Genomic DNA, 12,444 nt, shown 5'->3' with positions numbered 1-12,444 from the left:
ATGAGGGGTTCAAGGTCCATGTATTGTTGGAAATTTTACGGAAAATACTTCATCACGAACACATGTAGGGACTTTTCTTCATCACGAACACTTGTAGGAACTTCTTTTACACTTGAGGAAGAGGATCACGAACTTGAGTATAGCTTGGAGATGTCAATTAAGGGGTTCAAGGTCCCAGATTCAACAAGCTCTTCTATACCCTAACAAAGATTTATCTCAAAATAAAACCCAAAGACACAAAAATATGGGAGGAAGAACTTTTCTTGAATCTTTTCTACAAGGAAAAATATGTTTATGTCTCTCATAATCTCAAAAAGGAGTATGGTTTTTCCTACTCCAAAAAGATCAACCCATAATGTTATATTATATATTATTATATGACTAAAAGGTTTGGACTTTGGAAGGCCTATTCAATTGATCATATGCCTTTATGAACATTTCTCATAATTATATAATTTAGTCGAAAGTGAACAATAAAGGCTTTCGACATTAAAACAAAATAAATATTAAGAAAATAAAGAATATATTATTTTTGAGATATTAAATAGAAAATATTATTTTTCTAACATGTATACCCTCCAGAATTGGGTATAATCTCCAAATGGCCATAGTGACTAAGGTTTGGACTTTGGAGCTTTCTTTTCTTTTTGCCAATTGATTTGTCCTTTATATAATGTAGAGTCTAAAAGTTTTTCGAAGCGTAAATATTATGTTTAGCCTTGAGGTCGTGAGCAAAATATTTATGAGGTCATCCAAAAAATATTTATAGGTAAGTCTCCTTAAAATATGAGATTCGAAATCTTGAAAATAAGATATGTTACCTGCTATAATAGATAAAGATGACCTGATGGTATAAAATTGTTTACACCGACGTTGTTTATTACTTAAACTCGATTAGTTTATTCATGATTCCTACCCTGATTCTCTTCCACTCCACAAGTCTACTAGTATACAGAATATCATAATTGAACATCCTTCAACTTCGGTATAATTTTTATTAAGGTTCCAAAACAATGATTTCACATTGTGCTCTTTAACATTTAATAATTTAATTGCTTTTCATTCTCACTGATAAAAAGGGACTTTAAATTGTGAGTTTGGGGCTTACCTTGGCATCTAGGCAGCGTTACTTCAAAAATATGTTCAACTCTCATTAGATTTTGAAGGGGGAAAATACTAGCTGTACTAAAAATGATTATATTTTACAGGGGCAGCTACAACTTGCTATGTTGCTTTGCATCCAAGTCTGAAAGGGGTCTCTGGAAACTTCTTCAATGACTGCAAAGAGTACGAGACGAAGATTTAACACGTAACCTTTGGGATTTCAGCAACAACTTGATCAATGCAGCTCTAAAGAATTGATTAGCTAAATGCAGTTCCTGAGAAACTTAGCCTGGAAAGAAATGTTATTTCATTCATATTTAGTGAAACTGTTATAGAAATGTGCTGAGTGGAGCTTTTCTAGTTCTGCTTCGAACCAGTGGCCTTGTATCCATGTCTTTAAGACCTGTATTTTGGTTATCAGCCACTGTGAATAACTCTCTTGTGAAAGTTTTACAGTTGGCAAATTCTAATTGTGTGTTAACCTATCACATTAACTTTTAGGGGATTGTAATGTTTGTCGCGTAAATATCAATATTTTAAACAAATAATTTGTGTTTTCTCAAAATGTAGCGGTTAAATTACTCTTTCATGTAATTTTTGTTTTCAGAACTGGATTCTAAGAACCTATGGATGAGAGAAGGGAGGGGTAAACATATTCAGGTCTCAATCAATTATAACACTGAATAGGAGAGAATGGCAAATGAAACCTTATGTTTGAGGTAGGTTGAAAATGGTCCTTTAAACATACTTTTAAGTTTGCCAAAAATATGCACTTTTTAATCACCTTCAGATATTTAACAAACTCTAGTTAAATTTAAGAGGGAATAAAGGATTTAATTGTAATGTTTTAATATTAATATTCTTCAATTAGTAAAACACAGGTAATATTCTGTCTTGACATCCACCAGAAAGGGAGGCTCTGTTTTTCAAATGTACCACAAACGCATATCACTTCAATTTGTCGTGTTAATACTGAAGATGAACATTATTTACAACGTTTAAATACATTCAGGAAGCAGAGTAAACCTTTAGTGACAAATTAGTCCAGCAGAAGAACTGCTTAGAAGTGGTTTAGGCAATCTTTAGAAGTTTAAAAGAAATAATTGGGCAAACATTTAGAAAATCTTAGAAGAGTTATGAAATGCAAAATGAGCAAAGCCTTCCTTCTCAGAAAACTTGAGAACATACTCCAATTTCCCTTTAACAAACTTTTGGAGTCTCAGGACCTACTGGTTCACATACAAAAACTAGGCAAGGCATGCCAAGTTCAGAGCCCTAGCTCCATCAAGTAGTTGACACTTAAACAAATAATACCCATTAGAACTTTAGTTTTCAACAGAGCATGACGACCAGAAACAAGAGATAACACTCCTCATAAGCCTGTAAGCAAAGGAGCACTTCAGCTGTTAAGTTCCTCCGACTTGTCTCTTCCATGAATCCTCAACAATCAATTCATCGACTCCCCAATCTTCATAACTGATAAACAACGAGAGAGAAAAAATGAGGGAAACGACAAGACATAGGATGAGGCCAGGTACAAGGAAAGAAATAATAACAGATGCTTAAAGATCAAGGAAGTCTTGCCTTCCATCAGGCAAGTAACGACGAATTGTGAATGGTATCTTCCTCTCTCGGAGCTCTTTCATTGCAATCTTTTAGCATAAACGAACATTAACAAAAAGACTCAGGCTATCTAGAAACTTCACCAAATAGACATTTTGCACTCTGCATTAAGTTTTCAAAGAGGCTTACCTCAAGTGGGTCAGTCTCCCCCTCCAACTCAACCATCACAGGCGCATTCATGCTGCGACAGGACAAAACAACAAACCAAGTAAAAAAAAAAATGCATCTCTCTTCACAAGCTTATCAAGCAAAATTAAGGAAAAAGCAAAATGACCTGATCTGGAGAGCACGGGTTCCCAGGATTCTTGCACGTTCATATTTTGTCATAAATTTTGATGTTTTCCGAGGTCGTTCCACAGGCTCTTGCTCGGTTTTTTCCTCAGCTTCACCCAATAGGGGGTCTGGTATCTCCTCAGGGTTAGCATTATCTTCTTCAATCTCTGCTCCTTCCTGTCAGTTATGCCGAATGACATAAAAATACTCCATCAAATACTTAGCAACATTAACACCTACAATCAGGACCATGAATAAGAGAAATCATCTTACATCAGGCTCAGGATCCAATGGCTCGTCCACGTATCTGCACAAATATGGACAGATAAAGTGACTAATAGGTACAATACCCACAGACCTTTACCAAAATCTAAACATATTTTTGCTTCACAACCACCAAATGGAAAAACAACAAACAAATAGCTCTCTTTGCTGGAGTACAAAATGGCAATACCCTACTCAATGCATATTATTAGATTTAGGGAAAGCTTGACACAAGAAAAGTAGAAATCTCCCAAGTTTGTATAAGCATGCACTCCATAAAGCAATATGCATTGAGAAGGTTTGCAGCAATTTTTGAAATGCTCCAATGTTTTAATAATTCTGAAATACTGTGTTATGTTAATAATTCAAAGCATTTCTTGAGAAAAAAAGTACACTTGTAACATCAGTGCTAAATGACCTTAACCTCCAGCACTGCTTAACATCCTTCCCCTTACCAGTCATGTGAGACTCCTGAAATGCAGCTCGTTCAACAATTTATGTTATTTTTTCTTCAAATTTTGATGGACAAAATAGTATATTACCAGCCACACTAACTTAAATGAACTAATTAGCTAAGTTTCATAATAATCTCTAAACCGATGCAAGTGATCCATTAAAAACAGCAATCCAGTGTTAGGTGAACACAATGGTAGAGCCATTATAGAGCAACCTTAGTCTAGCTAATGCTAAAAGGGTATCTTTCCACCTTATCCTACAAGGTCATCTTAAGAATAGAATCTTCGAACTATACATAGATCCTTGTCATTAAATAGTGTGAGTAAAATCATCTAAAATCTTAAATGTTCGAGAATTTTTGACATGTTTATTTTGGATCTTCAATATGCTACTCGCATGTGGGTCTGTTTTTTCTCCTTTTGCAACATGCACAAGGAAGTACAACAACAACAACTAAGCCTCAATCCCAAAACAAGTTGGTGTCAGCTATATGATTCCTCACTGACCATGTTTCCCCGTTCTTTTTTTTTTTTTGGTGAAAAAAGATGTCGTAGTAGGAAGGCATCAAGTAGATGCATGTTACATACACAAAATAAACTCTTGTGAATTCTCTCCACACTTTTTGATGTGTATGTTGAGTTTATAGGAGAAGATTTCAGAAGTATTCAATAAAAAATTTAGAAAATTTAGTATATAATGACTTTGAGGATGAAAGGGAATTAATTATAGTGGAAGGCAGCAGCGGATCCAGAATTTTCATTCAGGGTGTTCGGGAAAAAATAGAAGCTAAATATAAAAAAATAATGTTGTCAATGGGAATCGAACCTAGGACACTAGAGACAATTTTGAACACCCTGGACGACTTGAACTAACCTTTTGCTTTTATTCAGGGTGTTCAAAAGTTAATATATGTACATAAATATAAAAAATTTACCATATATATACACTATAATTTTTTGCCGAGGGTGTTCTGGTGAACACCCTCAAGCCTCTTTGAATCCGCCCCTGGTGGAAGGTTGATACACATTTATTTTTCTCTTTTTAAACTAAGGAAGCAAGGAAATTACAATGACAAAAAGAAGCAAAAATGACACATGCAATATTATTTTGTGGATTTAGGGCAGATTTTGCACTTTTACTTCATTCCTCTTTATTTTCTAGTCTTTTTTTTTTTGGATTGTAAACAAGGAGAAATTTGAAAGTATTAATATTTGTTCCATAATGAAAGGAAAATGAATTTAATACTTATATGCACATACTAAATGTACAAAGTTGAAACCGTACTACAGTCAAACCTCTCTATAATGACAGCGTTTGTCCGGAAATTTCATTGCTGCTATAGTGAGGTATTGTTATGTATGTATGTATGTTTGCAATTGATGTTTAGAACTCATTTAGCTATTATAAATACTAGTACGCAAACTATTATTTTATGTATTTTTTATGTTATAAAAAGAAAACAATATACTTGTTAAATTAAAAATCTTAATTGATTTTCATATTTCATTAATTAATACTTAGAAAGATTAATAAATTACTAACAAATCCATAATTAGTTGTACCATACTGATAAAGAATTAAAATCTTAGGAATATATGCATTTAAAATTAATTGAGAATTTAAATATTTCAAGTTTGACATAAGAATTCTATAATTGTAGGTTGTTTCGTAACTAATCTCTTAGTGATAATATAATGCTTGAATTGACGAAGAATTTGTCCAAACTTTCAGCAAAAAGGGATTAAATAGCTTTCTCTTGAAGGTTGTCTAAGAACTTAACAGTTGACTATTCTATCTCATCCCAAGTAGTAGTAAGTTGAGGCTCTTCATTGATACTTCCGTTATCACTTTCTGCATCTGCTGTCTCTTGAAATTTACTATGTGCATGATATTAATGATGATTACCATGAATATTTTAATATTTTATTTTACACGTAATATATTTCTTATAAAATATTATCACATAATATTTGAGTATGGTTATTATGGAGAGGTAATTTTACAAAGAATGTACCGCTATAATGAATGACACCGCTGTTATAGGTAGAATGCTATTATATAGAAGTAAAATATAACATGAAAAATTGGTTCCGAAGAAAATCAGACCATTATAATGAAATGTTGTTATAACGAATGACGATTATAGAAAGATTTGGCTGTATGTCTTTAAGTTATAGTCATATGCACGTAAGGAGATCATATTTTCTTGATTATTTTCTTTCTTTACATGGTTCTTAAGGGGAAAAAAAATCACCTTTATTAATTTATTAGGCTTGAACTGAAAAATATTAAAAACAATTGTTTGAAATATCATAGTATGTGGCTATTATATAGTTAATTAGTTAGTTATTGATATTTTGATCCCCGCACGAAGCACGAATAAATTACCTAGTTATTATTAGTAGCGAACAACCCAGGCAGAATGTAGCGGTTGGTAGGCGATGGCTATAAAAGCTAGTTATTAAGAATAAAATTGAAACTTTTAGTTTAATTAATTTCTAAATTTAGAAAAAATATTTTTAATAGACTAAAAAAAGAAATAGAATTACATAAACTGAAATTGATAGAGCAATAAGTAATTAGTCAGTGCAAATCCAAATTTAGACGAAGTAACCAATTAATATAGTTTCTCCTTTTTCCTTTGCCTTCCCTCCAAAAATCAAAATTATTGTGTCTGACTATTTTAGCTGAATTATTTGTTCGTTTGAATCAACTTACCATAGGACAAACCACCTTATTGAAGATTGAATGTATCAATAAGAAAAGTTGTCCCCTTTAGCAGTATCACTAAGAAGTGATGGCCCGTGCCAAAGCCTTGCCTAAGCTCAGAAGGACGAATACGACGAGGCCTGTGGTTGTACCATAGCTTTAAAAATTGTACCCGCATTAAATTCTTATATCATGAGCTATATAATCAGGGCCGTCTCAACAAGATTAGGGGCCTAAGGCCAAATTTCAAAGAGAAATCCTATTTTTATTAAAAGAAAAAATTGTGATATATATGTTTATATAAAGTCTATTTTTAAAGTTTTTTTAGATGCGAAGTCATTAATTAATATTTTATAATCGTCAAGAACAATACAAAGTTGTTAACAATTTTTTCAAATCAATACATTCAAAAAAATATTCAAGTGACAACAATATAGCTAATCAATCACGTCACCAATATTTTTTTTTTTTTTTTTATAAAAATTGTTTACTCCCTCTATCTCAAGTTTTGTGACACAATTTGAATTTTAGGAGTCAAATTTTATTATTTGTATCCGGAATTCGGACATATAATCTTTAAGTTTTTTGAAATACAATTTACATATTTAGAAACTACATATGAAAATATTATAAGTCACAATAATTTTTTAAATAAATTAGCAATAAAATATGATAAAAAATGGGGCCCCAAAAATTTGGGGCCCAAGGCCATTGCCTTAGTGGCCTTGGCCTCAAGCCGGCCCTGTATATAATTTATACACTTTATCCAACTATTTTTATATCCCATGTAGACACGTCATAGTACTTAATATTATTTCCCTTCTCACGTACAGACGTATGCACTTTAAATTTAATTCTCCGATATATTTATTTTCTCCGTGCACTTTTACTTGTTCACTTTTGACTTTTCGTGTTCTAATTGAATATTTATTCTCTTCTCATCTATATTTTATATCCCAAGTAGACACATGTCATAGTACTTAATATTATTTCCCTTCTCATGTATAGACGTATGCACTTTAAATTTAATTCTCGGATATATTTATTTTCTCCGTGCACTTTTACTTGTTCACTTTTGACTTTTCGTGTTCTAATTGAATATTTATTCTCTTCTCATCTATATTTTATATCCCAAGTAGACACATGTCATAGTACTTAATATTATTTCCTTCTATGTATAGACGTATGCACTTTAAATTTAATTCTCTCGACATATTTATTTCTCGTGCACTTTTACTTGTTCACTTTTGACTTTTCGTGTTCTAACTGAATATTTATTCTCTTCTCATCTATAGACATATGCAGTTCAATTTTAATTCTTTTACACAAATTTATTTCCTCCGTGCATTTTTACATGTTCACTTTTGACTTTTTACATTCTTATAGAAAATTTACCAAAAGCTATATAACTTGTACACTTTATTCAATTATTTTTATATCCCACGTAGACATATGTCATAATACTTAATATTTATTTCCTTCTCATGTATAGACGTATGCACTTCAAATTTAATTCTCCGGCATATTTATTTCCTCCGTGCACTTTTACTTGTTCACTTTTAACTTTTCATGTTCTAGCTGAATATTTATTCTCTTCTCATGTATAGACATATGCAGTTCAATTTTAATTCTCCTACACAAATTTATTTCCTCCATGCACTTTTACTTGTTCACTTTTGGCTTTTTACATTCTTAACATATTTATTTCCTCCGTGCACTTTTACTTGTTCACTTTTAACTTTTCATGTTTAAATTTGAATATTTATTATCTTCTCATGTATAGACATATGCAGTTCAATTTTAATTCTCCTACACAAATTTATTTCCTCCATGCACTTTTACTTGTTCACTTTTGGCTTTTTACATTTCTATTATATTTCTATTATGTATAAGCGGCTTGGGGGGGACGAACACGCTCCCCAAGCTTGTACTTGCAAATTTCACGAATTGTACCCGCATTAAATTCTTGTACCATGAGCTATATAATTTGTACACTTTATTCAACTATTTTTATATTCCATGTAAACATGTGTCATAATACTTAATATTTATTCCCTTCTCATGTATAGACGTATGCACTTTAAATTTAATTCTCCGACTCATTTATTTCCTCCATGCACTTTTAATTGTTCACTTTTGACTTTTCGTGTTCTAACTGAATATTTATTCTCTTCTCGTGTATAGATATATTGTCATACCCTATTTTAACTAAGGTCAAAATAGTTTACAACATCCCGGTAATTTCGGGGTTATTTAAAATAAAGAGTCGCCACCTAATTAATTATGGTGAATTAGGACACCTAAAGTTCATTAAAGTTATTTCTAAAGTTGATTTTATTTTAAAGTCTACGAAACCAAATGATTCTAGGTACGGGTTCAACTAACCTAGAGGGAAGGTATTAGGCATCCTCCAAGTTCCATTAATAATGGTTAATCCGACCAGGCTTAAATCTAATTAGGCTTAGTGTGAATGTAATATTATAGAAAAATAGTTTGTAAATATTATTAAGGTTATAAATAGAAATATAATGATGCTATTAAAATAAGATTTGTAGAAAACTGTAATTTTTGTGTGAAAGAATTTAGTCATAAATAAACTGAAAAATATGGGATGATGCAATGCTTCAATAATGTTCGAAAGAATTTAATGACTAGGTATTGATTGAGCTTTACAGTTATATATTGTATATATATATATGGCTAGATAAGATAGATAGATGGCTAACGCAAAATAATTTTATAAATAGGCTTTCTCTAACTAATCCCTTAGTAAGATGAATATTTTTAGTGAATTTGAATTAACTCCAACCTATAGTAATTTATTCACTATTAATTAAAGACTTAAAGATTTGCGTATTAATGACATTTTCTAAATTCTAAGATGGTAAAGTGGATCATGATTCTTTAGCCCAAAATATGTAGCCATGTTATTTTAAAAATCAATTATTCTAAGAAAATAAATATTAGGAGTATTATAAATAACTTTAATATAAAAAGAAGAACATGAGACTTTATAGAATTAATTATTGGTTTCCCTTAAGTTAACTACCTATTATACTAAACTAAACCACTGGTTTCACTAGAATTCGTCTAAGTTAAGAAAATGAAATAAGACAAAGTGTTAGCCATACAAAACAAATCAAAATACACAACAATAAAATAAAAGAGAGGGGAAGAAAATTTAAATGGGTCTGGCCCATTGTTCCAGACCCAACTGCTGCGAACTGTTCACGTCGTCGGGCCTAAGCCCAGTAAATTTATATTGCTGCTGAGGCTGTTTGCTGTTATTGGGCTTAGCCCAGATTTCATTTTTTGTTCCCTTGTCTGCGGACAGAACTGGGTAGAGGAGAGATAATGTTTTCGTTGGGCCTTAGCCCAACACCGAATGCGGAAGACGAGTCCCTCGGACTCGTATGCGAAGGTCATGCATAAAATAAAAGGAAAAGGATTAGTATACGCCTAAATATTTATGCTAAGACATAAACAATTTACGTTTGACATAAGCAATCATGCGAACTGAGCAAGTAAGCCGCTAAACGAAGGCATAACATTTAATGGAAACAGTTAAGGTCCAAAGAATGACAGAAAGAGAAGCCCAAAACTTATATGGGTCACACATGAGTTCAGTTGAGAAGCACAGAATCATGTCATGTCACCAACGCAATAATTCAGATACACACAGTTGGATATGAAGTTACTAGATAGGTATTATATACTTTGACAACTGCGGGCAATGAGGTGGTAAGTCATGGAGCACGTACATATATTACTAACAAGTGATTAAGGCGTAGTGATAGGCACGTAAGGCCTGGACAGACTCCCATAATGCAAACAGCTAGGCATTTGAAGTACACAATGTGATAACTCAGAAAGAGGAAGATTAAGTATAGTCAAGGCAGGCAGGGGATATAAAACAAGAAAGAGAAACACTCAAAATCACATATCATCATATGCAGCAAGGATTCAGCCTCAAAATACAACAACATTTTAGTCTAAGTGTGCAGCAATTGGCAATCTCAAAATACAGAGCATTGGGACATTAGTTATAACATCTGCCTGTCTCAAAAAAAGAAACATAGCGGCAGCGGTGTGTCTCTCTGGGAAACATCACTCGGTCCAAATGCAGCAAAACTTAGTCTTAACCAATATAGTATCTGTTAATTTTAAATTCAGTAGCACTCTATATTGCAGCAGTTAACTTCCTTAAGACGCAGCCGCAACATCAGTCAAACATGTTAAGAATTTCTATATTGTTAAAATTATATCCAGATTCTTGTGACTAGATGATGATACAAGGTGATCTTGAACTTTTAACCAATTTTTGTGCAAGTCTTCTAATGATCTTATTAGCAATACCTAATGTCATTTAAGCAACGTGATTATTTGGAGAAATAGCATAATATCCTCCCTCACTTTTTAGTTACCTCTTAACCCGAACTTAAATTCCTTCAGGATAGCACACCCCAGACCAACAAACTAACACCTCTTCAAGATTAGACTAAGATAAACCAACATAGATTCATTAACAGTCTAAGACACTCAGGCAGAGTTAAACAATGTTATTTAAAAGCCATTTCAGGCATGTTCAGACAGGTTTAGACAGAATTAGGCAGGCTTAAGCATAATCAAACTTCATTCAATCATATTCTGGCACTTTTATCACATCTCAGTACTTTATGCAAGCGCGTCCAGATTTACTATGTCTGGTTTGGATTAATCCTGTTGTCATACTTAGTCTATGCAATCAATTATGACATGAAGGAGGCATATCTGAAACAAGGACTTCTCAAGCCAGCATGTTTGGACCAACAAAAGCAACACTCTCCTATTCTGATTCAACTAAGACATCCAAACTATCCCTTTTAAGCCATTATAGTCCTATGACCAAATGTTCACACTTAAATGGGATTAAACAATATCCCTAAAGATAGTTGAACTAACAGCATTCAGTTTCATAGCTAAATATCATCACATTCAGAGGCAAGCAACTAGGTAATGGCTCAATCAACATTTTAAAAGGGACATTCAGGTTTAAGACATTTTCACTTAAAATCACATAATCTCCAAATTAACACTTAAACAGTAATGCAATGCTATATTGGTTATTCTGAACAAATAAGGCAAAACTCAACTTAATTCAAGCATACATCAAGCCAAACCATTAGTCTTCAACAGACTTCAAACACATACCAAGGCAAGAATCATGCTAAAAAAAAACTAATTATTTAAACACTTACTGACAGAGCACACTACCCATAATAAAGCAAAATATATAAAATTAATAGAAAGAGCAGAAAAAAATAGGATAAAATGTTACCTTTTGTGTGTGCAGTGAAGTGGCGTCGAGGCCTCGAATCTGACTCTTTCGTTACGAAGGGATTCTGACCCCGAACCAAATGAGTCTTATAACGGCTAAAGTTCACCAGAATCAAAGAAAGCAAGTTTGGGAAAATGATAGTGTATTTTGGGTTAGGTGCCGGCCCTCCTTTGTTTTAACACTTAGAGATGTATTTATAGGTAAAAAGGCTAGGGTTAGGGTTCCAATGAGCGGGAATTCGAATTATTTCAAGTCGTTTGAATTGAACATTGGATTTTTGGCCGAAAAATCAGAAAAGCAGAGATGAGCAGAGATTTACTCGAACTCGGCTAAAAGGGACTGGAACTAAATTAAAGTACAGGTTGCCTTGCCTATTTGTGTTGATTCAGCGGTGAGGAGTGATTCACAATCTTGTGATTTCGATATATGAGAGTCAACCTTTTCCAAAATGGGGATAAAGCCAAGCTCGGCTCTGCCATTGACAGAGCCATTCATGAGGAGAGAGAGAGAGACGAGTATTGCATGAAAACAGGGGTGGCAGGATCTGCCATGGTTGAAAGTGGGTTAAGGTCTTGCTAAAAATGGGGGGTGAGAGAGAGACGAGAGGAGAGAGGAGAAGACGACAAAGGTCGGCTGAAGAGGAGAAAGAGATTAGAAAGAGGAGGCTGCATTTGGACCTTGTTCATTAGGTTTAGGGG

At 33.1% G+C, this 12,444-nt stretch overlaps 1 protein-coding gene across 1 annotated transcript; it reads right to left on the bottom strand.

Annotated features, from left to right (window-relative positions):
* Nucleotides 1–2,245: 2,245 nt before the first annotated feature.
* Nucleotides 2,246–3,726, bottom strand: LOC132037095 (DNA-directed RNA polymerases II, IV and V subunit 6A-like). Its single transcript, XM_059427556.1, has 6 exons — nucleotides 3,689–3,726; nucleotides 3,274–3,307; nucleotides 3,002–3,177; nucleotides 2,857–2,908; nucleotides 2,689–2,756; nucleotides 2,246–2,580 (listed from the first exon to the last, which is right to left on the bottom strand). The coding sequence occupies exons 1-6, from the start codon at nucleotides 3,724–3,726 to the stop codon at nucleotides 2,511–2,513; spliced, it is 438 nt and encodes a 145-aa protein (XP_059283539.1). The 3' UTR covers nucleotides 2,246–2,510.
* Between the last annotated feature and the right edge of the window lie 8,718 nt (nucleotides 3,727–12,444).

This window comes from Lycium ferocissimum, chromosome 11 (assembly GCF_029784015.1).
Source record: "Lycium ferocissimum isolate CSIRO_LF1 chromosome 11, AGI_CSIRO_Lferr_CH_V1, whole genome shotgun sequence".
NCBI classification, from domain to species: domain Eukaryota; kingdom Viridiplantae; phylum Streptophyta; class Magnoliopsida; order Solanales; family Solanaceae; genus Lycium; species Lycium ferocissimum.
Note: the sequence above shows the minus strand (reverse complement) of the source record. Positions and strands in the feature narration are given on the sequence as shown.